Source organism: Psammomys obesus, unplaced genomic scaffold (genome assembly GCF_907164565.1).
Source record: "Psammomys obesus unplaced genomic scaffold, mPsaObe1.curated_primary_1811, whole genome shotgun sequence".
Taxonomy (NCBI): Eukaryota; Metazoa; Chordata; class Mammalia; order Rodentia; family Muridae; genus Psammomys; species Psammomys obesus.
In genome coordinates, this window is record NW_026591598.1 from 12876943 (window position 1) to 12904840 (window position 27898).

Here is a 27898-nt window from a genome sequence, read left to right on the forward strand (position 1 = left end):
GCCTAAGAGTTGGAACTTCTTGCTGGGCACCTCTGCATGCTTCAAGGATCTCTGCTTTTCTCTCTTCTTTTGCTTCCCTATACAGCATTCATCTGCACTAACCAAACAAAACATAACGGACTTCCCAGAAACACGCCAAAGCTAACTCGTGGGGCAGACACGGTCACTCCCAAAGACTGAAGGCACAGAAATGTCTTCTAAAGGAAAAGTCTTCAAATATCCAGGACTTGAGACGATAATGTGTCTTCCGAGCTTCTTCCTGATCATGTCAAAGAGATGCATGTTTTGAGGAGACACACGCACATGCCACAGAGGATTAAGCTCACGCCCAACTATAATGAGGTCAGCACATAGGTGTACATGCAGTCAAACTGTAGACAGAAGAAATAAACCTGAAAAATGTCTGTATGTATCTTTCATATAACCTAAAAGTCCACTTTCCACTCATTAGCTGCAGATGAATAATAAAGCCTGAAAAATTTATCTACTAACAACTCTCTGGTTTTATAGTCCCAATTCTGTCAATTCCAGAGCAGGGCAAATTCAGCTATTAAAAAAGACTTCTAAACCAGGCATGGTGGCATACACTTACAATCCCAAAAAGCTGGGCCAGAAAAATCAAAAGTTTGAGGGCAGCCTGGGCTACATAGCAAGTTTCAACCAATCCTGGGCTAGAAAGATCTTATCTTCAAAAAATTAAAACTTTAAAAACTGACCATATGCCAGGGACAGTGGTTGGTGCACGCCTGTAATCCCAGCACTCAAAAGAGAGAGGCAGAGGCAGGCGATCGCTGCGAGTTCAAGGCCAGACTACTCTACAAAACAAGTCCAAGATAGTCAACACTACACAGGGAGAAACCTTGTCTCAAAAAGCCAATGAATGAATGTGTATTTTAAAAAATGACCATCCATGAGTACTGGTGAAAATGTAAGCAGCTGAATGAACTTCCACACAGTAGAGGGGATGACTCCCAAGAAAAATGCACACTTGGTTCAGGCTGACAGGGACTATTACCACCAACTGTTCTGATACTAGCAGCCAGCTACAGACCAAAAGTAAATTAATATAGGAAAGAAACACAATTTTAGGGTTCTATACCAAGTAATACTACTCAGCGCTCACAGAAAATAAGCCATTCAGGAGAAAGCTCAAAACTATGCCCTCGAAAAGCTGGGCAGAAACACAGTAAAACTTCAGGAAGTTGTTAACTGAGCAAGAAAGCTCAGGGACAGAGAGACAATAGAAGGAGAAGAATGAGGCATGGTGGCATACACCTTTAATCTCAGCACAGGCCAATCTCTGTGAGCTCAAGGCCAGCAAAATAGGAGGAGGAGAAGGCTAAGAGAAGTGAGCCCAGTCAGACAGAAATCTTAAGAACTTAGGCACTGGACAGTACATCTCACCAAGAGACCTTATCACATCTGGCTGCTGTGGAGAAAGGCTGTCTGTCTCCTACAAACTGCTGAAAGCACCTCCTGAGATTAACCAGTTTGTCCAGGCCCTGGACCAGCACACATCCTCCCAGCTGTTTGAGCCACCCCACAAACACAGACCAAAGACAATGCAGAAGGCGCTGATGGCTGGTGTTAAGAGCAAAGCTGCTGGCAGGAGGAGCCAACATCCCTCCTGAGAGACCACCTGTCCTTTGCGTGGGGGTCAATACTGTCACTGTCTTGGTGGAGAAGAGGAATGCTCAGCTGGTGGTGATTCTACACTACAGACACAATGGAACTGGTGGTCTTCTGCCTTGTTTCGAAAGGTGGACATCAATTGTTGCATCCAGGGAAAAGTCAAACTGAGGCAGCTGGGCCACAGGAAGACACCACTGCTGCCTTCATCCAGGTGAACTCAAAGACCCTTGTGGCTAAGCTAGTAGATGCTACAAGACCGATGACAACAACAGACATGAGATCTGTTGCCACTGCGGAGGCAATGTCCTGGGTCCAAATTCTGTGGTTCACATTGCCAAGGTAGAAAAAGTAAAGGCCAAAGAACTGTTACCAAAATTGGTTAAATGTAGGGCTGGAGAGATAGCTCAGTGGTTAAGAGCAATGTCTGCTCTTCCTAAAAGACCTGGGTTCAATTCCCAGCACCCACATTGCAGCTCACAACTGTCTATATCACCAATAAATAATTAAAAAAAAAAAAAATGCCCTTCGGGGGCTAAAGAGATGGCCCAGTGGTTAAGAGCACTTGCTTATGTAGAGGATCTGGGTTTGATTCCCACCGGCCACATGATGGCTCACAACTGTCCATAATCCCAGTTCTAGGGGAGCTAACATCCTCTTATGGCCTCCAAGGACACCAGGCAGGTACACAGACATACAAGCAAACAAAATGCTCATACACACAAAATAAAATAAATATTTAAAAATTTTAGTTGCTTTTTTTTTTTTGGGGGGGGGAGGATTTGAGACAGGGTTTCTCTGTGTAGCCCTGGCTGTCCTGGAACTCACTATGTAGACCAGGCCAGCCTTGAACTCAGAGATCCGCCTGCCTCTCCCTTACAAGTACTGGAATTAAAGGCTTGCCTGGCTTTAGATGCTATAAATAAATAAATAAATAAATAAATAAATAAATAAATAAATAAATAAACGAACGAGCGAGCTTAGACCAGCAAATTGATACAAAAGTAAAGTAAAAGAAGAGAAAGCATAAACATTGCTAACCCTGAAGATGGAGTTTCACAGTATAAGGAGAAAAGGCTGAATGCTGTCCTCTGACTACTGGCATGTAAATACCACTCCCCTTTACTCCGTAAATAATAATAATAATAACAATATTTTTTAAAACTTTCTAGTCTTGTATTTTTTTCCATGCAAACATTCCTATGCTGATGTGATCAAATTAACTATTTGAATACATTAAAAAAAAAAAAAAATCAAGGTATTTTTCCCTCCTGGTAGTGGGGGCTGAATCCAGGGATTTGTACATACTAAGTATATTTCCACAACTTAGTTAATAATACTCCTACCACAGATAAAGATTTGTAATAACTAAGAAACATTTCAGTAAGATACAGAAAGGTTTATATGCTTGAGAACAAAAACCAAATCCAGCCTGAGGATTCTCTCTGCACCTATGAAGCCACACAGGGAGAGGCTAGAACAAGCATAACAGGCCATCAGTGATGGGATATTCATATTAATACTGAGTTTGCTATCTAGTGTCGATTTCTTTTATATTATTGTAGGAATTATTTTATGCTCCTGAGTGTTTTGTCTGCGTGTATGCATGTGCACCACGTGCGCCTGATGACCAAGGAGTTAGAAGAAGGCGTCAGATCCCGGAAAACTGGAGTTTCTGCTAGTTGTGAGCAGATATGTAGGTGCTGGGAACTGAACTCTCTGCAAGAGCAGTTATTGCTCTTAATCACTAAGCCATCTCTCCAGCCCCCTAGTGCTAACTGCTAACATTAATTCTTAGAACTCCTGTGAGTTTGGTAGTAAGTTTCCAGGAAGTCTGCCGTAGAAATCAAGGAGCCCAAAGTAAACAAACAGTCCCATCCCGTATGGAGTCCCTCCCATCTTCAGTTCCACTGCACTCTAGTGTAGTCAGCCAGCTAGCTACAGACACAGCCTACACTCTTGAACTCACTGCCTGTGCAGAGAAATGAACATTTTAGTAGAAAGAAAACCAAGTCCTGCAGATACTTAGAATTATAAATGACTTCAAAACTAAAAGAAAATTGCCTGTGGTCCAGAACTGTTTCCAGAAACTAAAAAAGGAAAGCCAGTCTCTTGGCCATATTTTCAAGGCATTAAAAATGGCACAGGGATAGCTGGCAGCCTGAGTTAATGGAGGTTTAGCTCAGCCATAAAGCACTTATCTAGCATATGGAAGGCTTTGGGGTCCATCCCTAGCATCCCACACACACACAAATAAGCACAAAATATATTTCTGTATTAAGTAAACTGGTAAGCATATGCTCAATGGCTTCCAGTTCCTTAAACATGTACCAGCCTTGTGACCCAGACACTCACTCCTGGGTGTCACCCAAGAGAAATGCATACTTGTCTCCACAGCCTCAGGGGGGAAGGTCGGGTTGGCCTCCTCTCACCTAGATACTTCTTTCTAGTTTAGCCATTTTCCAAATGGTAATTCAAATCTACATTTGAATTCTTCTGTTTGTTTTTGTTGTTTGAGACAGGTTCTTTCTACGCATCCCTGGATATCCTGGAACTCAATCTATAAAGCAGACTCAAACTCAAGAGATCTGCCTGCTCCTGCCTCCCAAGTGCTGGGATTCTGTAATCCCACCAGTATCCGGCCTAAGTCTACACCTCAGTTCTGGATCCCACCTCTCCTTGTCTTTCAATGCAGGAAAGTTTTTCCCGTTTTCTTTTTTAATTATGTGCATAATTTAATTATGTGCATTACGTTTGAATGCAGGTATGTGCATATGAATACAATGTCTGAGGACACCAAAACAGGGAGTTGGAGCCCCTGGAGCTGGAGGTACAGGCAGTTGTGAGCTGCCCAAAGTAGGTTCTAGGAACCAAACTTGGATCTCCAGAAGAGCAATGACACTCTCGACACAGAGCCATCTCTCTAGCCCTGTGTTTGTTTTGTTTGTTGAGACAGAGCCTCATGCACTCATGTGTCCAAGGCCAGCCTCAAACTCACTATGAAGCCAAGGATGACACCAAACTTCTTGTCATTCTCTGCCTCCAAGTCGCACACGCTGTAATTAGAGGTGAGCACCACCACAATTGCTCTGGGAGGTGCTGGAGATCTAAGTGCTTCGCTTATGGGAGGCTAGCACTCTTATGAACTGAGCTGCTACCCTGGCAGAGGAATCTCTGAAGCTGTCCTGCAATGTGGCTGAGGATAGCCATCATCCCCAGACGGAAAATGAACAGTATGACCAACTGCTCTCTGTCCAAAGGGCACCCCAGACATGGCAGAATCCCAGGGTAGCTGGCAACACTATTTCAGTAACAGGACAACACTGTCCACAGAACAGCAGCCTGATGAATAATTTTTATATCCTAATCATTTAAATGTAAGGCAGTACAAAAATGGTCTGTTAGTGACTTTTTTTTTTTAGTTCTGCAACTTCCAGCTTAGGGGGTGGTGGCCCACTTTCAGACCTTTGATATTCTTCAATAATTCCTTCTTGCCAACTCTCAGTTTAAAAGGAAAGACCACTAAGGAAATTTGAATGGTAAACACAGGCTACATTCAGGCTCCCATTTCAGGAATGTCTCTTGTAAAATCTAGAAATGGGCTAATTAGCAAAGCTGATTTTCCCTAAACTCAGTCTTGAATCCTACTGAGTTTTTTCAGCTGTCCGAGTTCTGGAGAGTTTACAAGAGCTGCCTGGCTCAATGGCCCTCAGCCTCACTGTCCCTCCCCTTATCCTTCGAAGGCAGAAGAAAAGAAAAGAAAAGAAAAGAAAAGAAAAGAAAAGAAAAGAAAATCACACTGTAATGGAAGTTTTGGCTTCTTTGTAAACTCAGTTATGTAAATATGTTTTTGTTTTAATCCCAAGTGGGGGGTTGTAGTTGGACTGTAGTTTGTCCACACCTTTTAACTATCTCCTGAGGGGCACGGCTTTTGCCAGCTGGTAACAGCCTTCCATGTGCCGCACGGAGAGGGGCGTGGTCTAGGACTCTGCAGATATAAACTGAGAGCAGAGAAAGAGAAGCTGTGGCTCTTGGTGTTGGTGTGTGTCATGTGTAGCAGTTTGGATCAGACAGACAGAAACAGATGAGACTGCTGTTGATGGAGATCGGTATAGCCCTAAAAGAACCCCTCAACCCCAAACAGCGAGGAGGAGTAAAGGGGTCTGGGCCTTCTCTCTCCTATCTAGGGTTGGGAGGTTGGAAAGGAGGTTGAAGCCTAAACAACTCAAATAAAGTAGAGTTTTAAAATGGGCACCACAGCACATCCTTATTAGTCCCTGTCCTTCCGTATGCTAAAGGTCTGGGAGATTTCTGTCAAATTAAAGGAGATGCTATCCCAAGGGCATTTCAAAGCATTTCAACCATGAAGAAAATATGCCTGAATATATTTTTACACACACAGCTCTTTACATAAGTTACAGCTGATGTGATGATACTCTGATTTTCTGATCAACACTTACTGGCTAATAATTATAAAATATTGTGAATAAAATTTAAAGCATAACTGCACGATATTTTCTAAAATTATACGATTTTTGACAGCATTGTATGCTTCTATTAGAGTTGACAGTGAAATTAAGAAAAAAAAATGCTATTGCTTGGTTTAACCATGGTGAATGTTTGCAAAGAGAGCCTAACTACAAGCTTTTTTCTCACTCTAGTTGGTCCCATCAGTGTCATTTTTAACATGAATCCATCTGGCAAAACTCTCCATCAATGGATTCTTCATCCACAATTAGTGAGAGGAGTGGCGAACAATCTTCCTTCCAGGGACACCGCACCTCTCTCCACTGGCACAGCTGCCTGTCTGGAGCACACACGATTACCACGGGCGAGCTGTCCATCCTTAGTCCCTGACCTTTTCCCTAGGCAGACCGATGTTCTGCTGGTAGCCATCTGTCCCAGCCCAGGCTTCCACGTGTTCCCATGATGGCAACTATGAATCACCTTTCACTTTCAGTGCTGACACACTTCCTACAATCCCTTTGTCTTCTCTGTTAGGCAGCACTGCAAGAACATTCGCCTTGGCCCGCCTCACACTGGCCAGCTGTAACTGCCTTGCTGCTCATCTACAGAACCGCAGTGTCAGTGTCATGAACTCAGGGCCCATCCAGACCTGTTTCATCTAACCCTTTATTTTAGCCAGCTCCTGAGGCCGGGGCATATATTAGTATCTGAGAAGCATGGGCAGCATGGCATGGTTTGATTAGAGGTCTCCTCAGAAACTTCAACCTTAATTCATGTATTGATAGCAGTTGGAGGTGGGGCCTTAGAGAGGTAAGGGGATTAGAGAAAGCCAACAGGGTGAGGCCTTCATAAAGGCTCACGGCTTCATAAGCAAAAGAGGGGTTGGAGAGAAGGCTCAGCACTTAATAGCACTTGCTGCTATAGAAGAAAACAGGGCATTCCCAGCACTCACATCAGGTGGTTCAGAGCCACCTGTAACTCCAGGGGACCTGATGACCTCTTCTGGCCTCCCTGGGCACCTGCACTCACTTGCACAGACACCCACATTATATTAATAAAGTAAATCTTTAATAGAGGAGACGGGAAGCAGCAGACACAGCAGCACATGTCTATACTCCAAGACACTCAGAAAGCCAGGGGAGGAGATCACATGTACAAGGTCAACCTGGAAACATAACAAAAGCTCATCTCCAAGAAAGAGGAAGAGACACCTCCAGAAACCTAAGAAATCACGTATTTATTTACAGGGTGGATGTAGTGGTGCAAGCCTTTGAACCCAGCATTTGGAAGGTAGATGCAGGAGGATATCTGAGTTTGAGGGCAGCCTGATCTATAGAACAAGTTCCAGGACAGGCTCCACAGAGAAACCCTGTCTCAGGGGAAAAAAAAAAAAAAAAGAAAGAAAGAGAGAGAGAGAAAGAAAGACACACAGACATTCATTTATACAAGACTAATTTATACATTGAGACGGGATCTCTAGCCAAGGCTGGTCTAAACTTCCTATGTATTTGAGGACGGTGTTGGCTTCTCTTCCTCCTGTTTCTACCTTCTAAATGTTGGGATTACAGGCATGTACCACTGAGCCTAACTTACACAGGGCTAAGGATCAAGCACAGGGCTTCCTGGAGGCCAGACAAGCACTCTATCTACCAACTGAGTAACATCCCTAGGCCAACAAACACATTACTAAATAAATTACATCTCAAGTATTCAGTTAACACACACACACACACAGAGACGGAGAGACAGACAGACAAGCAGGCAGGCAGCCTAAGAAGGCCAGGTATGCACATACTCCTATAAACCCATCACTTGGCAGACTGAGGTAGGAGGATGACAAGTTTCACCCCGACCTGGTAGAGTCATAAGAAAGAAAGGAACTTGCTCAAGAGACTTAGCTAGGTCCTGTCTCAAAAGGAAAACCCAACCCCTATATCCTCTCCCTACAAAAAAAAAAAAAAAAAAAAAAAGAAAAATGAACTGAGGCAAGAGACTGTCCACACAGATGACCAGCTTCACTCTGGGCTGCTGACCAGCTTCCTCTCACCAAGAAACCTGAAACTCTCCAGAGTTTCCATTCCATTTCTTCACCTAAACCACCCAAAACACTTCTATTCCTGCTCATTCTCCAGCCCACCACAGCACAAACACCACACCATTTCCTCAAAAGAGCACCCCTTCAGGGGCAGGGCACATGCCTTTAAGAGTCAGAGGCAGGCAGAGCTCTGTGAGCTTGAGGCCAGGCTGGTCTACATAGGAAGTTCCAGACCAGCAAAAATGTCTCAAAAACAAACAAGGAAAAACAAAACACAAACTGCCTATGGGGCCATTCTTATTCAAAATACCACAAGTGTATAGAATGAAAACCACTAAAATAAGCTTTTATAAATTTGGGGTATGATACCTTTATAAAGAGCTAGAGAGACCATAAGGCTACCAAGAACAGATACCTAACGCAAGTAGAGACTTTGAAATTCTAGAGTTTCTGCTTCCAAAACACATTGTAGGAAGCAATGTGTTCACACATGTTGCATATGTGTGAATCCTATGCACACACGGAGACCAGAGGCTCTAGCTCTCTGCCTTACTGTCTTGAGATTGTCTCTCACTGAACCCACAGCAGCCAGTAGGCCCCAACGATCCTCCTTTCTCAACACCTCACAACACTAGAGTTACAGGACCACAGTGACCATGCTGCGCTTTGCATGCTGGTGAGGTACTTAAATTCAGGGCCCCAAACTTACACAAGCTCCTCTACCCACTGAGCTATATCCTCACTCCCGAAACACTGAACAGCATGGAAGGTATGAAGTTGGGGATTTAAAAAAAAAAAAAAAAAAAAAAAAAGTAAAATAGGAGAGAGAAGATAATGCATGGTCTCTATAAAAAAAATTGCTGAGCCAGTAACACTCACAATGAAAAATTTAAAGATAACTTTAAACAGTTTTGTTGAGCCAGGCCATAGTTGCACACTCCCATAATCCCAGCAGAGGCAGGCAGATCTCTGAAGGCCAGTCTGGTCTACAGAATGAGTTCCAAGACAGCCAGGGCTCCCCTGTCTTAAAACAAACAAACAAAATGTGTTGACACTGTATAAGAAGAATCTACTTGTAAGTAAATCCACTATTCCCACAGACAAAATGAGCTACTTGCTCACACCCTGCATTTACGTACACGTGTAAGCTTTCTAAATGTGTGCATATCACCTCATTTTTCCTCCTAACTGTGAAGTAGACAGGGCAGTTTTTACAGGAAAGAAACCCAAGGCACCAGAAGGGAACAGGTTAGGGCACCACTGAAGGAGTACAGAAAGCAAACAAGTAAAAAATAAAAATTGCTCATTTTGCATGACTGTGGCTAAAATGAATACCAGAAATGTCTATGCAAAGACGTGAGCATATGAGGCTAGAGAAATGGCTCAGTGGTTAAGAATTCTTGCTGCTCTTGCAGAAGACCTGGGTTCAGTTCCAGCACTTACATGGTGGCTCCCAACTAGCCATAACTCCAGTTTTAGGGGATCTAACGCCCTCGTCTACCCTGCAGACACCAAGCCTGCACATGGCGCACATCTGTATGTGCAGGCAAAACACACGTGAAATGAATAAACCTAATACAGTTTTTGAGAGAGCAAAATTTCGGGCCTTTTGTTTTTGTTTATGTTTTTCCAAGGCAGCATTTCTCTGCATAGCTTGGTTAGAACAAAGTATTTTTTAACTAAGTAAATATGCTTTATTAAATAATAAAAAACTCCTATCTTCATAAATTTCCAGTTGATAAGGTTAATTGTAAACATACTATAAAATTTCAGAAAATAATTAAAATTAAAGGTTTTTTTTACAAAGTAGCCCTGGCTAACCTAAAATTCTGTGTAGACCAGACAGGCCTAAAACTCAGAGTCCCCTGCCTATGTCTCCTGACTGCTGAGATTCAATGCATGTACTGAAGGCCCAGCTAACATGGTCACAATGTCAGAGAAACATGTCACTTAAAAAGAAAACTGGGGGCTGCTGGCTCAGAAGTTAAGAGCACTGGCTCTTCTTCCAAAAGTCCTGAGTTCAATTTCCAGCACCCACATGGTGGCTCACAACCATCTATATTGAGATGTGGTGCCCTCTGCCTATATACATAATACATAATGAATAAATCTTAAATAAAAAACAAAAACCGGAAGCCAGGCAGTGATGGCACGCACCTTTAATCCTAGCATGGGGGAAGCAAAGGCAGGTGGATCTCTTGAGTTTGAGGCCAGCCAAGACTTCACAGAGAGACCCTGTCTCAGGGCAAAAAAGACTTCAGAGATAGCTCAGTGGTTAAGAGCACTGGCTCTCTTCCATAAGAGCCAGTTCAGTTCCCAGCACATTGCTGGCTGACAGGTCACAACTTCCATCCATGACTCCAGCTCCAGGTGATCTGACACCCACCCCTTCTAGCCCCTCAGAGACTACATTCATTTGTGGTATACATGCAGAAATGCAGTCAAACACATAAAACAAATGTAAAAGAAGTTTTAAAACGTGTTTAACGACAGAACCTTTTTTTAAAAAATAAATAAATAAATAAATAAAGTCAGATGAACAATAAACCACAGGCAGCACCTTGCTTAATAAGCTTTGAACTAAAACAGTTCATATGTGAGAAAGAGATAAAAATTCTTTAAGACTTATTTTGTTTGATAGTTTATGTAAATAAGTCTTTTTGTTTGTTTCTGAGACAGGGTTTCTCTGTGTAGTCCTGGCTGTCCTGACACTCACTCTGTAGACTAAGCTGGCCTCAAATTCAGAGATCTACCTGCCTTTGCCTCCCAAGCGCTGGGCCTAAAGGTATGCATCACCACTACGCAGCTGAATGAGTCATTTGTTTTCATGTATGTCTATACAACATATGTGCCCCTGGTACCTCCAGAAACCAAGAGGGCATCAGATCCCCTGGAACTAGAGTAACTGGTGGTCATGAGCCACCATGTTGTTTCTGGAGACCCAAGGCTGGTCCTGTGCAAGGCCAGCCAGTGCTTTTGTTCACTGAGACCTCCATTCTTGCTCTGACCATAAGTGTGGCATTCATTCCCTCTAGTGTTGAAGTGTTCTCCCTGAAGAACAGGCCAAGTACTGACTTTAGTACAGAGCAGTTTGCTTGGTTTTTAAAGATGTTTTAAAGAGAAGCAAAGCAGTAGTACCTATAGACAGAGCAAGGTCATTCCCAGTCACCACCTCTGTGCTGGGATCACAACTGCTCAAAGGCATCAGTGACAGGAAACAATCTATCTAAGATGGGCACAGCGACTGAATTCTCACAAGAGAAGATGGCAGTGGTAAACTGCTTCTGATTTAAAATCCTATTACTCAAAATGAGCTGTCCTTAACAAGCCCAGCTAGGAAACCACAGAATATGAATAAGGCCAGTGCCATGGAAGGGCCTTCTGTAGGGTTAGGAGTCTTGGAGGTCTGAGGAATCGAGGCCCAGATATCAGTTATGCTGATTGTCAAGTTAAAGATATAAAGCCTCAAAAAATACCCTAAGAGTTATTAAGCTTGTCATAGTTTCCACTGCCAGGAGACACGTGCCTGAGGATGAAATGCTAAGGAAGCAGCAATCTAAAGATGTGAAGACGTCCATGATGTAAAAGTGAAGGTGTGTGCTCTCACCGCCTCACTTGAGCCACTTGTTGCTCAGAACCCAACTCTTGAAAACTGTCCAAGTAAAATAATTACACCCAAACTGAGTAAGCCCAGAGAACAATCAGTGCACTTAAATCGAATGCCACTACTATGAAGAAAAGTAGCTCAATTACAGTAGTTCACCTAACTAGGTTTGTAGGGTTTGGGGGTTTGTTTTGTTTTGTTTGGGGGGAGGCTGGCTGGCCTGGAACTCTCTCCGTGGACCTGGCTAGCCTTGAACTTAGAGCTCCAGCTGCTCCTGCTTCTCGAGGGCTAGGAGTAAAGGCATGCGCCACCACCACTGGGCTTGAGTCTACTTATTTTGTGGGTGCACACATGTGCCGGTGATATACACCTGGAGGTCAGAGGACAGCTTGTGGAATCAGTTCTCTCCTTCTACCATGTGCGTCCCAGAGACTGGACTCAGGTCATGGAGGATTAGTGACAGGTGCCTGTACCTTTGGAACTCATCTTGCCGGCCTTGTGTTTCTAAGGTTTTTATCTGATCCTCTAGACTCCACAAGATGCTCGCAGCCTAGAAAATAGCACACACGTGCGTGCGCGTGCGCACACGCACACACACACACACACACACACACACACACACACACACAGTGAACAGACAAATCTGAAATAGTCCAAGAAAAAGCTTCTGGAAACGTTCACAGAACACCAAATGAGTCCATAGCAGACAGCGTACATAGCAAGAATAAGAAATTGGTAAAAGTATCAAGTTCCTAAGCCCACAGTTAATTCAAACTACAAGACTGGAGGTTCAAGAAGGGCCCCAAGCAAGCAACACAGAGACAATGGGAAGGTTCTGCAAATAAGCTGAACTGGATCACGTTCCTTCCTCCACTCCTCAGCCCACAGCAACAACTTGAAGGGCTTTTCTTGTTATTATTTTTATGTTTTAGTTTGTGTGGGCGTGTTTTGCCTGTGCTTACGTACACCCACGTGTGTGTCCGTCGTCGTTCACAGAGGCCAGAAGAGAACATTGGATCCCCTAGCACTAAGAGGTGCACCGTTTGGGTGCTGAGAACCAAACCCAGGTCCTCTGCCAAGAGCAGCCAGTGCCCTTGGCCACTGAGCCATTTCTCCAGCCCCTTGAAGGGTTTTACAAAAACACCTAATAAAACTAACCTACCAAAACAACTCAGAAACTCAGAATAATTGAAGGTGGAAGAAAGTGCTTTTTTTTTTTAAAGAAAATATACCACAGGCAAAAATTAAACATAAACACTCCAGTGTGACAAACTGTTTAATTGTAGTTTATAGAAATAACAAACTTAAGTGCTTAGCTGAACACTTTGATTTATTCATTATACTCACCCCTTCCTGACAGGCCTCTAAGACACACTGAGCCTGTATCTAGTACTTTTATGACAGGTCAGGACTGTTGAAGTCAGTGCCTACCAAGATTACAGAAATGCTTTCAGGCTGTGAGATTGCGACACTGGGATTTGAAGTTCCAGTTGCAGAACACATGTACAAGCAAGGCAGCCAGCCTCCAGTGACTCTAATAAGCATAGCCCAAAGGAATCTAAAAGCAGGCTTAGAGATCATCATTAAGGAGGCAGGAACAACAATCGAGTGAACCCTCGGGAGACGTGCTGTTTAGACAAGGGTCTGGAAAAGGAAATAAGAAAGGAAAGGAGGGTGCAAGGTCTGACGGTTTCTAACAGTGACTTGGGAGGAGCTGGAAAGAGCAGGGGACTCTTCCTGAGAAAAGGTAGGAAAGTCTCACAACCTAAACGCCTGAGCTGTCAGGCCCAGAAGTGCACTGTAAGCTTCAGGCATACTTCAAGTGTAGCGTCGCACAGGAAGTGTTGTAAGTTACAATGAAGAGGCATTACTTTCAGCCACTAGTAACAGCGATAGAAAACCATGTCCTGAGGCTGGAAATGTGTAAGTAAACTAAAATTCTTATTTCGCTTTACTCTTTTAAGCAACAACTTTAAATATAGAGGCTTGAAACATACTTTAATATGTTGCTGTCTACGTCTTATAATTAACATATTTTTACTTCCCTATCTCCCTCTTAGGAGTCTTAGAAGAAAAAAGTGGGGAGTGTGGCAGGAAGAGAGATGGGGAGAAGCACACAACAGGAGACCCACCTCCCAGGAGAATCACCACCAGCCATGGGAAGCTTAGCAGCCTAGTGCACTGAGGAATGTGAGGGCAGCTTTGGGAAGGGACTCACTGCCAGGAAGTCCAGGCACTTCCATGTGTAGTAATTATTAATAACTTGCTTTCCTAATTCCCAAGTTTATCTCATTTGAGTTAGGAAGCACTCCCTCTCTTGGTGGCAACTGTCTCCTTCATAAAATAGCACAGGTAGAAAACACAGTTGCTAATGTGCCAGGGGAACAAGCAAAGCCGAAGTTAAAAGTCCGGTCCAACAGAAGTATGTCCACCTCAACAGAACCCAGGTTCTCTGGAACCTCTGCACCAATGTGTAAATTCTAGAGTATTACTACGGCCTACTAGACTGTACAACCGTCAAGATGGGACCTATGTCTTACCCTGTAGCTTCCACAGCTCCACCAACAATGTAGGTTTTCAATGAATTATTAGCTTATATTTATATATTTATCTAGTCATTTAACATCTGAATAGTGACTGCCTAGCTGTTAGGTTCTGTAGTAGCTTGGCTTTTTTTTTTTTTTAATTACATTTAATGGCAGCTCGTAGTAATAATAATAATAAAAACACCATTCCTATTTCTTTCCTCTTGATCCTGATTACTAATTTGACTGAAAAAACAGAGAATGTCTGGATCTTTAGATGATGGATATGTTTATGAATGTGTGTGTATAGTACTGTATATATACTATATATATGGGTTATATACAAAACTGCGTATTTACATATACAGTATTAGTATAATACCTCAGATTAATACTCCCTAGCATCCTAGCCCCCTAACAGAATTCCAAGGGAGCGATGAGCACTCTCCTCTGACAATCACCTAAGTAATAGCTGCCCATGATTAAAAGCACCAGGATTTTCAAAGCAGCTGTTCTCAAAATGTAGATCACAACCCCTTTCACAGGAGTGCCCTAAAACCATCAATATCAGAAAACAGATATTTACATTTTGATTCATAACTGTAGCATAATTAGTTATGAAGTAGTTACAAAAATAATTTTTTGGTGGGGTCCCCACAGCATGAGGAACTATATTACAGGGCCGCAGCGTTGGGAAGGCTGAGAACTGCTGTTTTAAAGCAAGACCAAGCATCAAGTGGCTCCTTGGTTTTTGTTGCTATTTGGTTGGTTTGGATTTTTTTTTTGAGAGAGGCTTTCTCCATGTACTCCTGGGTGTCCTGAAACTCACTCTGTAGGCTGGCATCAAATTCACAGATCACCTACCTCTGCCTCCCAAGTGCTGGGATTAAAAGCAGGTGCCGCTACCGCCAGGCTGTGGCCCCTTGTTTTGACTACTCAGCTTTTGGTTTTGGTTGGATCAAATCTAACGGCCTTCCTTGCCTCCTTAAAGAATAAGCCACAGTAACTGTAATGGCAATAATATGGTAAATAATGTCTGAATAACACATTAGAATTTATAAGGAGTTGCACAAACTACACACATACATAAACATGCATATATATGACATGTATAATACATACATATGTATAATATATACATATATGTTGTAATATACAGTATATATATAATATATAGTTATATATATACACACGATATATATATATGTGTGTGTGTGTGTGTCCTCAAAGGTCATTTAACAGATGGGAGAAGTCAGCTTCAAAAGCAGTGAATATTCTGCCAATCCAAAACATCAGGACTTGGACTTTTAGTCTGAACCCAGGTCCCTGGTAGGCTGTAGTCCAGTGCTTTCCACCTCAGCTGCTTCCTCACATACGGCCAGGGCTCAAGAGAGCTGAGCAGACTAAGAACAGAACACAGTACTGGTCGAAAGGCTGCTATGAAACAGCAGACAGTGGTTATCAAAATTGTCAACACAGCCCTTGGGAGGAAGGCTCCTTTTTAATGAGACAAAATCGGCCAGATGTTCAGAAACAAAACAGGCAATAGATGGCACGAAACAGAACTGAATACAGCCTTTAATTTGATGATCAACAGAAACGTGATATTCATGAATCCTCAAATGTCCTAATTTATAACTAGCCCACTCATTCTGTTTTCTTAAGAAATACTATAAGTTTTCCAAAGCAGTCAGTCCTTAAAAACAAAATGAGGAGGAAAACACACTATATGATTTTTCCACAGCAGTACTCTGTAACATTAAAAATAGATAAGGAAACTGAAATACTCTTTTGCCCCAAACATGAAAGACAGGTAGAAATACACTTAAGTTCCTTTACTGACATTTAATAAAGAATGCCCAACAGAGGAGACTAAAGTACTATTTCGTTTTGTTTTTGTTTTGTTTTTTATTTTATATATGAAACTGAATGAAGGGACTGTGTATCCACTATTAACCTTTAGGGTTCGGAAATTCAAAGTTAGCATAACAGATCTTCATTAAAAGAGGAATTCCATGTCAAGCTGTGCGGCTGCACAGGTACAAGTCAGAAACCAGCTGTTTGTTTAAATAGAAAAGGAAGCTAAAATACACCACAGAACAGGCTTTGAAAAACAAGGACTTTCCAATCTTGTTATGAGGGGCTTTATCTTATATTGGCTGTAAACAGAAATTCAAATACCACAGGGTCCTAACCTGACAACTTTGTTTTAACATACTTTTTCTATTCTTGCACTGCCATTAACGGGAAGTTCTTATCTTTTCGATGGCTAAAAGGAAAAAAGACGCAAGCTTGCCTCCACCCATTCAATCTGCTGGAAATTTTGGTTTTGCTTTTTCAGTTTTACTTATTGTCACATCTGATTCAGCAACCATGTTCCTCAGTTTTACTAACAGCTGTGTGCTGACTGACTCCAACACTGTTTGGCAAATAGTATTCGTGTTTGTTGAATGAATGAATGAATGAATGGTTCAACGATCGATGGCTCCTTACATAGGCACCTATCCAAGGCTTTCTGACTACTTAAATCCTTCTAAACTTGAAGACTCCCCCTTCGGTCACCTGCCCGTGGAGGGCAGACACTTCACATGTGTAAACTGCATGTGTGAGGTGTACAGCTAGCTACAACGTGACTGACACCAGCATGCTCCTGTATTTCTCCAAGACTCACAGCAAGAAGCACTAAAACTTAAGGCGCCATGAGAACTCAATGAAGCCTAGAGCCACACGCTGAGCATTCTCTCTTGTAAACTAATTGTCCACTGAAATCGTTCTTTCCGAAGCATTCCCAGAAAATAACCGCCATACACAAACTGGGCTTGGGGAAGCTGTGACAGTCACCGAGTTGCCCCGTGAACCTGTTGTCCTTCTCCCAAAGAGGAGTGGATTCAATTTCTATTTAAAGGGACACCACTTTCCTTCACGAACAAGTGACTGAAAACAACAACAACAACAAAAAGTAGGCTGGGAGGAGAATCTCTGCTAAAGGTTCAGAGCAGTGGATCTGCTTGCAATTGTCAAAATGTTTGCCGAGAAACTGGCAGCAGCCTGCCCGGAGCAAGGTGACGGGCACCACTTGGGGGTACCGGCCCCGGCGCTCCCGACCAAGGTGCGGATCCCAGGAGGGCAGCCGAGGCCGGAAGAGTAGCCGGCGCGGCCCCGCCCCGAGCTCGGGGGTCCAGGGCCCCCCGCAGCTCCCAACTTGGGCTGCCTCGCTCCGGACCCCCCGCACGGGTGCACCAGCCTCGAACTCAGGGCGGCCAACTCCCGAGCCCAGCGTGGCCCGGGCTCCGCCGGGGGCCGGGCGCACAGCCTGCTGGGGACCCCCCGAGCTTCTGGGCTCCGGGCCGCGGGGGTGCCGCCCCTCCCCCCGGGACACCGCGGCCAACGGCGGCCCCGTGGCTCCCGCCCGCGCCCTCCGCCCGGCCCTCGCCACACCCCGCGGCCCGGGGCGGACCCTCGCCGGGCTGGCCGGGCGCTCCGCGGGCGGCGCGCCTCAGGAGAGCCCCCGGCGCGGGCGTGCGGCCTAGTCCGGGGTTACATAACGGGGCCGGGGCCCCCTCCGGAGCGGCGCCCGCGACCCGCCGGCCCACGCGGGGCGCCGCCGCTCACCTGCCGTAGATACCCTCGGTGATCCGGTTCCGCTTCAGGGGGCGGCGGAGCTTACTGCAGTCGGCGTTCCGCCGCTTCATCCTCCCGCTGGGGGGCCGGTGCCCGCGCCGCGCCGCCGCCGCCTCTCACCTCAGCCGCCGCCGCCCGCCCGCCCGCCCCGCGTCGGGCCTGGATTCTACCCCTGCGGCCGGTCACACAGACATGGAGCCAGCACCGGGGGGAGGGGGGCCGGGAGGGGGGCGCCGAGCCTCCTCCGCCTTCGGAAACAAAGAAATGACAATTCCGGGGCCCGCCCGCCCCGCACCAGCCAGCCGCGCGCCCCGCCTCCCTCGCCCCGACGGACGGCCCGCCGAGCCAATGGGAGGCGCCGCCGTGCCGCGCCCCGCCAATCCCGGGGCCCGCTGGGGCGACACGGCCCCTTGGGCCCGCCTCTTTGAAGGACAGACGGGCCCGCCAATCAGGACAGGGCCCAGACGCGTGGCCGGGCCTATCAGAAAAGAGCTAAATAGAGGCTTATAAATAGGCCCTATAAATATAACATCCTATATTATGCCTTGTTGCGAAGGTGCGCTTCGCGGTCATTGGGCCGCGTCGCGCTGTGGGAAGGCCCACGTCGGAGCACAGCGGGTGGCGCGGCGCCGCGGGCTCCCGCCCGGCGCGTAAGGACCGAACGGCGTGGTGCGCTGCGTGGTGGGGGGGACCTGGCGCGGACATGTGCTTCGCTCCGCCGCGTCCTTATGTAAGAGGGCGTCCCGGGAGCGGCGGCGCGGCCCCCCGGCGGGCGCCCGAGCGCGCAGCCACGCCGGCCGCGTCAGCCGGCGGCACGAATGACAAAGCAAAGCCCACACGCGGACACACACGGACACACACGCGCGCACGCCCCGCCGGCTTCCCGCGACGTGCTGACAGCGCGCCGGCCAATCGAAGGCGGCGGGGCGGGGCCTGTGCGGTCCCGCCCCCCGGGCCGCGTCACGAGGAGGCGGGGCCCGGGCTGCGCGCGACGCCGCGCGGGGCTGTCGGGGGCGTGTGCGGCGGCGTGGCCGGGCTCCACGTCGGCAGGTTGGCGCACGCCGAGGCTGCGCCCGGCGGCCTCGGAGACTGGCGCGGCGCGGCGTCCGCCCTGCCTGCTCCCTCGGTCCGCTAGCAGCTCAGCCTACGGGCGAGGGCGAGACGGCAGAGGGCCGACGGGATGCTCAGCGGGTGGAGGCATTTGCTGCCCGGTCCGACGACCGAGTTCGAACCCCAGAACCGACTCCTGACCTCCCCCGCGCGTCCACAGACGCGCTTCCTAAGTAAATATTACAAGCAGAAAGACAGCCACGAAAGCCGGACGCGGTGGCGCACGCCTCTGATCCCGGCGCTCCGGAGGCAGAGGCAGATGGATCTCTGAGTTCGAGGCCATCCTGGGCTGTTACCCAGAGAAACCCTATCTTTGAAGAAGAAGGCGGCCAGGCGGTGGTGGCACACATCCACCCAGCAGGTGGATCCCTGTAAGTTCAAAGCCAGCCTGCTCCACAGAGCGAATCCAGGGCAGCCACAGCTACACAGAGAAAACCTGCCTCGAACCCTCCCCCCCCCAAAAAAAAAAAATATATATATATATATAAATAACAACTTTAAATAAGCTAGGGAAGTGTAGAAGAGTAACCATTGGGGAAAGCCCTGGTGGGTCATGACTACAATACATTTTATTGTATGTATTCTACTTTTGGGGGGTTTTGCATAGTTGATAATACTACTATAAAATAGGATAGAGCCCATACTAGACATTTAATTTCATACCTTGGTTTTCATTTTACGTGTTGTTACAACCCTTTATGAATATTTCTTACGAGGGTTGCAGAATAGTGGCTCTTCCCCCTTACTGCCTCAGTAAAGTGTCCTCAGTCATCTAGCACTCTTTTCGTTTTTATTATCCCAGTAACGAGGTGCCATCTTGTTTTGCCCTGGGACTACAGCGCACCTCTCCTGCCTGTGGTCACCCATCTTAGTCAACACCACTCCAAAGCTCTTAAGTTCCTACCGGCGCCTTCAAAGATCCCGCAGTCCCTGGAAAGGAAAACCCAATGTTGATGGCACCCACAGTTCCACCGTGGGAAGCTACTCTCCCCTTGCAGGTCATCCAGGCAAGCAAGCCTTTTCTGCTCTGGATTTGGGGTTTCTGTTTTGTTTGTTTTTTAAGATAAAGTTTCACTTTATAGCCCTGGCTGCCCCAAAATCTGTATAAAGGCCAGGATCACAGAGCTCCACCTGCCTCTGGCTCCCCAGTGCTGGGATTAAAGTTATGGCCACCACCACCCAGCCTGGCAATTGAATCTGTCTCCTGTCTGAAAGAGCAGCTAGTGTTAACCACTGAATCATCTCTCCAGCCCTGTTTTGTGTTGTTTTGCTCTGTTGTGTGTGTGTTTGTTTCTTCGTTTTTCAAGATAGGATTTCTCTGTGTAACCCTGGCTGTTCTGGAACTTGCTTTATAGACCAGGCTGGCCTCAAACTCATGAAGACCCACCTGCTTCTGCCTCCTTTGCGCTAGAATCAAAGGCGTGCGTCACCATGCCTGGCTTCCACGCTCTGTTTTTAACCCAGCCACAACTCGATCTTCACTCCTTCCCTCCTTCCCTTGCTCTCCCGCCTCTGTCTCTGACAGCGCTTTAAAGTGTCCACCGTGCAGGACGCTCCTTGGGGATCCGATCCATACCCTGTGGAGATGCAGTTTTGGAAAAAACAGCAGCGGTTCATGCTGTTTAAGGCCAAAGTTGAAATTCCAGCTTGGCCACTTACTAGCTTGGGCAAGTTACTGAGTCCCCAACAGCCTCTGATTACACTCCCGGTCTGTGTTAAGGATGAAGAAGGGTAATGAGCACTCAGGGCCTGGCATCCAGCTGTTGGTGAAGTGAGCTTCTCTTTCTCTCTCTCTTTTCCCCGGGCCTTTCTGTTCTTTTGCTCTGCCCGTTTGTTTTGGGCCCTGGGGAAAGAGACAAGGTCTCACAAGTTTAAGGTCCAGGCTGGCCTTGAGCTTGCAACAGCCTCCAAAGTGCCATTATTATAAGCATGAGCCGCCACACCCAGCTCTGCTCTTTGTCTTCTTTTCCTCCCCCTTTGGAGACTGGCCTCTGAACTGCTGAGTTTCTGCCTCAGCCATCCCAGTGCCCACACGAACGACAGGTGTGCAGCATCACACCTAGCTGGAGGAACAGCTCTTCACACTGGCTCTCCTCTCCCACCTCTACTCCACAGTAACACTGGGTGGCTGGGATTAGAGACTCCGAGATCCAAGTTTTGCTCAGGTTTGTCCATCACTGAGAAAGGAACGAAACAGAGCATGTAGAGTAGTCTAGACTTCAGCTGCAGACTGGTTCACAGAGGAAGTGCAGGTACTTGGAGAGGTGAATGCATTGGCGGGAACAGATGCTTGTAGGTTTGGGCTCTGGATACTATGGCCCCTCCAAACCGGAACATCCTTACTCCCTGGGACTAGAAGGTTCTGCACTCCCTTCTGCTCAGCCTGTCTTTGCTAGGATCCCACTGCAGATTAGACAGGTGAGCAAGCCAGGTGAGAGCTACAACACAGCACCGGGGAACACGTGCTGGTTCTCGGTAGCTCACAGTCCAGTCTGCAGCCAGGTGCCCAACAAGGGCGTTTTATAGGTGTTGGAATTGCGCAGGGAAAAGTGTGCTGTTGCTAGGAGAAGTGGGAGGGTGTGGCCAAGAGTTACTGTGGAGATCTTAAATGGAGCAGGAGAGACTCCCGGGGTGATGACTGAGAGGCAGCGACCAGATGGCCTGGAGGTGTGGGTTTCCATCTGTAACCGGCCTGGCGTGAGTGAGGATGTTCTACAGGGTCCCTCAAGCTGCCGTTAGCCATCAGACTACTGAAACAGTAGACCCCAAGAACCTGGAATCCCACAGGAGTATCAGCCTCAGAAAAGCCTGAGGCACAGGGCAGCCAGAACAGGGGCTTCAGGGAAGCCTCACAACCTCACCAACCACCCTGCCCGAATGCCTAGAGCTGAGACAATCCTGGGTCAGCGATGGGCGGGACCACACCTTGACCCAGACTGCTGTGTCCCGAACACCCTGCCTCTCTGTAGATCTTGCCTTCTTGTTAGGACTGAATGTGAGCCTGCGGAGGCGTAGAGAGGGTCACTGGTGGCTTTGTCCCTATCTCGGTGTGGGCAGGTAAATAAAGTCCCTCCTCCCACCCCCATTTTCTCTATTAATGTGTCTGCCTAATTGGCTTCTCAAGGACCAGTGGCCCGGGCTCGGAACTCCAGTGACACTCCTTATTCTGATGACAACTCAGTGTCCTTGAGTCACCGGTCTACTCTGTGCCAGAGCCCACTTCTAGCCTGGCGTCTAGAGGCTGAGTCCTGTTAGCTCCATTTTACAGAGTCTCCTGACCATCGTAGTTCGTAGAGAAAAGCTATTAGCTCAGCACCAGCCTACCGGGGACCGGCACGTACACCTGAGCCTGCCACAGCTGCCGGCAGCCAGAGTTGATGCCGTTGTCTGGGCCGAGAAGATAAGAGCGGTGTCTTTTTATTAGATCCTGTTTATTGGGGAGGGGGCGGTGCGAGTGCATGCTTGAGTGGGCGTGGTCGCCCTCCTTCCTACCTTACAGTGTACCGTCATCGAACTCAGGTTGTTGGGCTTGATGGAAAGGATCTTTACCCACAGAGCCATCCGGTCAACCCAAGAGAATGGTCTTCTTGCCGCCAGCCCAGGGACAGGCCCAAAGGGGACTGCTGTCTCTGAGTCTTTCCTTTGTGCTTCTCAGAGCAGCATGTATCGCTTCACACACAGTCGGTGAGTCTCTTGGGCTCTAGCCAAGTGCCTCCCTTTCCCCTGAGATAGCCTCTTGAGATCCAGAGCGCACAGAAGTAAGCTGACCTATGTCAGCCTCTTTCCAGGATAGGTCTCACCCCCGCTCCCTTGCTTCACCACCCATTTGGAAGCAGAGGGGATGAGCAGTAGCCTTCTCACAGATGATTAACAAGGAGGAGATGACTTGCTCTGTTAGCAGGTTGGGGGCGAGGTTGTATGTAGCTCAGCCAGTAGAGCGCTTGCTTCCCTGGCATGTACAAAGCCCTAGGTTCCATCCCTGCCCCCTCCTAAGTCAGACACTCTGGTGTGTGCTTATCGAAGCAGTGGGTAATGAAAGTAGGAGGATCAGAAGTTCAAGGTCAGCCTGGGCTACTAGAGTCTGCTGCTGTGGTCCTTAATCTTCAATGCCAACTTGAGGATCTAGAATTACCGTTTGTGTGTGAGGAAGTTTCTAGATTGGGTTAACTGTTGTTGGCGATAAAATGGGATTGGGCTATATATTGTTATGTACTTTTTGCCCTGTAATTATATTGGCGGTATTATTTAACCCGATATCACAATTAATAAGACACAGACACCTGTTAAATTTTATAATTACCTTATTTACATTGGGCTGGGCAGATATTTCACCTACGCTGTCTCGATAACCTTACCATCTCCCAGCCCCCATCCAATGCCATCTTCCTTAACCATTTCCTAACCATCCCTTCCATCCATAATCAATAACCAACCAATCCTTCCATCATAACCCCAAGGTACTTGCTTATATTTTTTATCTTGGTGTTTCTCCATCCACACCATCCTCAGAATCCTTCCTTCCAGCCCACATGGTTCCTTCTCCACGCTGTTGTGGCATCCTCCTGACTCTTCTCTTCCCATCCTTCTGTTTCCCATGATTCTCTTGAATTGAAACCCTGGGCTACCCCATTTTGCCCTGCTTAGGTTTTAGGCCTTTAATCAGCCAATCATGTTGATTGGTCTTTGGCAGGTTCACACAACAAGGATAGGTTTATGCAGGCAGTAACCAGATCTTGAGGGCCAATAATTAGCACCAAAATACAGCATCAGACCAACTCCCAAGTGAGATGGAAAGACCCATGCCAGTACCATTCCTTGAGTTAGAGGTTCTAGGCAGAATAAAAAGGGGAAAGTGAACTGACCCATGTTCATCTCTCTCTGCCTCTTGACTGTGGCTGCCGTATGGGCAGCTACCTCAAGCTCCCAATGCGAAGGCATCTCCAGATGATGGACCCACACCACAGACTGTGGGTCAAGGTAGGAGGCCAGCCCGTCCTTCCTTCAGCTACTTCTGTTGGGTATTTTGTTACTGTCACAGCAACTAGAGAAGAGAAGCAACTAATACAGCTGTCTAGAATCAAAACAGAGGTACAAGGTCAGATGGGAAGTTAGGCCTGTCCTTCCTGGCACATTATGATAGCAAGATGCTGGGGTTTGCATTTGGGCTTCAATTGAGCTCAGAGCAAAACTGGAGTGATCCTGTTTTACAAATAGGCACAGCATCTTCCCCTGTAGCTTCCACTGGGTATCAGTGGGCCAGCTGCCTTGAGCTTTGTGCCCACAGAGTCCCAGCAAAGACCAGGTGTTGGGAAGGCTGGCTTACACACCTGCCTTTATCCCCAGGGAACCTATTGAGGAGGGAAGCTCGCCATGGTGTTCAGGATGGACCACACAGCAAGGGTGATGGCTCAAGCCTGTAACCACAGCATTTGGGAGGTGGAGGCAGAAAGATCAGGAGATCAAGGTCATCCTTGACTACAGAGAATTTGATCAGGCTGGGTTATCTGAGATCCTACCCGGTAGGAAATGGGAAAGAAATTGAGACAGGAAACAGCTCAGATGTCCCACAAAGCATATTGGTCCAATGGAGGATCACAGGTTTCTACCTGGAAATCTATGTAGCATGGAGCACGGTTATACACAGCACTTAGATTACATTTAATTATTTGAGATTGGGCATGTGTGAAGGTCAGAGGACAAGTTGAAGGAGTTGCTTCTCTTCTTCTGCCAAGTGGGTCCTGGAGTATCAAACTTGGGATGTCAGGCTCAGTGGCAAACCACTGCTGAGCCATCTTGTTGGCACAAGCACTTATTGCTGAAGCTCTAAAGATCGTATACATTCTGCTTTAATTCTCACAACAGTGCTGTGAAGGGGGAAATGACTACTGACACCATAACATAAATTAGAAGATTGCAGTAGAGGTGAATTCACTTAGCCAAGGTCACACAGTATGGGAAAGAGTTAGGATTCAAATCCATCCCATCTGCCCCCATGGCCTGGACGCTTAGGCACCGTGCTAAAATGCTGTGGAAAGACCTTTCTGCTTGGAAACTGCTTCGACAAACTGTTCATGAAAGAAAGCAAGACACACAAGTGTGTGCTATATAATTCTGGGGTGGGGGTGCAGTTTCACGTGAATAGGAAGACATCTGAAAGGACACATACACAAAACGCTTCTGTTTTCTTTATATTTTTTTCTGGTATTGGAGGGTTAAACCTAGGGCCTTACACATGCTGGGTAAACATGAGACACCTTGCCATCACCTCACTGGATCTTTACACCAACTTTATGAGATTGACTTATTGTCTTGCCCAAGACCACAGCTAATAAATTGCAGATTTGAACCCAGACTGCCTAGCTCCAAATCTCATTGGTATTGAATGAATGACCACACCCAATGCCCAGAGCAAGCTCACACGCTTGGCGTGGACAATCCTCTGGAGAAGAATGGAGGCCCTACCTCTGTGTTCATTGACCTCAACCATTGCCACTCAGGGGAACAACTTGAAGGAAGGAATTGTTGTTTTAGTTCATGGGGGTGTAGGTTTTTATGCCGGAGTGGTTGTCTCTGCTGATTCTGGGTCTGTGGTGAGTGTGAGTCTCAACACACTGGCAGCACGAGACTGGGCTGCTCAACTCAAGATGGGAAGGAGAGAGAAAGAAAATACAGAAAAGACACGCCCCCAGCGACCTGCTTTCTCCATCTGTCTCAGGACGGACCACTGGCTGGCTCTGTATCGGTTCCTTTCCTATCGCTGTGATGAAGCAAGTTGTGGAAGGACGGCTTGACTTTTCCTGACAGTCCAACATGGTAAGGAGGACATGGCCACAGGACCAGGTTGCTGCTCATATTCACAGTCAAGAAACAAAGGGAGAGACTGGGGAGACAGCCCTGCTGTGAGCACCGGTCGCTGCTTTTCCAGAGGACCCAGGCCTCAGTCCCCAGCACCCACATGGAGGCCCATCCCGAACTCCAGTTCCAGGGGATCCAATGCCCTCTTCTGCCCTCCTTGGACACCGCAGGCACACGTGGGCTACATTAATATCCATTCAGGCAAAACACATAAATAAGTAAACCCTGAAGAGGAGGAGGACAAGCGCCGGTGCTTGTCTCACTTTCCACTCCAGGATCCCAGCCCACAGAACCTGTGCTGCCCACACTCAGGCTGGAGCTGCCCCCCTCAGCCTGATCAGAGGCATGTGCCACCGGCAGAGACAGTGCACACCTCTAATCCCAGCGAGTGGGAGGCAGAGGCAGGCAGATCTTAAGTTTAAGGCCGGCCTGTTCTACAGAGTGAGTTCCAGGATAGCCAGGGGCGAACAGAGAAACCCTGTCTCAGAAGAAAAATAAAAAATCAAAAGCAAGCGTTTCAATGCAGGCAGGTTAACCATATAACTGAGCAGTTGGAGCTGCGTGGCTCCCGTCTGCCTCCCCCAGCACAGCTGAGCAGCCTGCTTTACTCTCCTCTGTTCATTCAAAGTGTGCGTCACAAGAGCCTCCTGGGTGCCCTGATTTACGGGGTAAGGCTTATTAACTGCTCATTTGTGTGGGGTACGTGGTTCATATGTGCAGGTATGCTTACGCATGTGCACATGTATGGAGTCGGAGGAGGATGTCGGATGTCCGGCTCTGTCGCTTTTTGCATTATTCTTTTGATGAATGTGGAACTAAGCTGGCGGCCAGCAAACCCCAGGGATTCTCCTGTCTCCGTGCCCCGTAGCACTGCTAGTACAAGCCCAAGAGGTCATGCGTGGATTTTGAACTCGTCTTCATGCCTGCACTGCAAGTGTCCTTACCTACAGAGCCGTCTCCCCAACCCACCATGTGGTAAATTTTAAAGGTAAGTTTTTTCGAATCTAAAGTCACTTCTGAGCCTCAGTTTCCCTTTTTGAAAAGTTGGGACGTTGATTCATCCCTCTGTGAGAGAGCATTGTGAGCTTGGTAAATCACTTGGGCTGGAATCTTGCCTGTGGGGGATTACCTTGTTTCTGTAACTTGACGTGAGAAGACACATCTTAATGGTGGGTGGGCCTGGCTGTGTAAGTGAGGGAAGGGAGCGGAACACTGCCCAGCATGCACTTCTCTCTTTGCACTGCAGCCTCGATGTGGGGCTGCTTCAAGCTGCTGTCGCCTTCCCCATCAGGATGAACTGTATCTTGAACTGTGCGCCATGCGGTGGCATACTCTGTGAGTTCAAGGCCAGCCTGGACTACATAATGAGTTCCAGGACAGCCAGAGCTACGCAGAGAAACCCTATCTTGAAAAACCAAAGAAAGAAAGAGAGAGAGAAAAGAAACCAAGATGCCTTCTCTTTTGTCAAAACGGTTGCTGGGACCAGGCTCCTGGGCCTGGTTCATGCTCTTCCACAGAACTCCAGCCATCAGCTCTAAGCCCAGGCCCTGCCTTTCTTCCAGGGTAGACCAAGGGAACACGTATAAAGGATGATGGGTGGATATCAAGCGAACAGGATGCTCTCCTTCAAACTGAGCACAGAGCCAGACGTAGTGCCGTTTGCCTGCCATCCTAGCACTCAGGAGGCAGAAGCAGGAGGATGGCTGCAAGTCTGGGATCAGTGTAGTCTACAGAATGAGTTCCAAGCCAGGGCCACATGGCGATCCCCCAGCTCAGAAACGACAGACAAAATAAGTAAAACTGAGTGTAGGAGGAGCTCCCGACAGGAATCCGGCCAGGACTGGTTGATGGAAAAGCACCTTGAATAAACGTGTTGCCTCTTGCCTCTTCCTCCTGTGACAATCCTCCACTCTGTGTTAGGCCAGCCCGGCCAGCCCTGCAGCCTCAGATAAGACCTTTGGCGGTGGCTTTCCTATCACTCCTTCGAGCGGCGTGGGGGGACACCAGTGAGGCCGGGTGCCGGCAGAGACTGGGCACAGCAACAGATCCAAG

General features: G+C 47.3%; 1 protein-coding gene across 2 annotated transcripts in view; it reads right to left on the reverse strand.

The window, feature by feature from the left end:
* Maco1 (macoilin 1) overlaps positions 1-18125 on the reverse strand; it is a 64127-nt gene extending 46002 nt beyond the window's left edge. Inside the window, exon 1 of one of the 2 annotated variants that reach the window (XM_055611112.1) lies at positions 17873-18125. In XM_055611112.1, the coding sequence (XP_055467087.1) occupies positions 17873-17952 (80 nt within the window). In that variant the 5' untranslated portion in view covers positions 17953-18125. The remainder of the gene's footprint in view (positions 1-17872) is intronic. The other variant, XM_055611111.1, reaches the window with a different exon arrangement.
* Positions 18126-27898: the final 9773 nt, after the last annotated feature.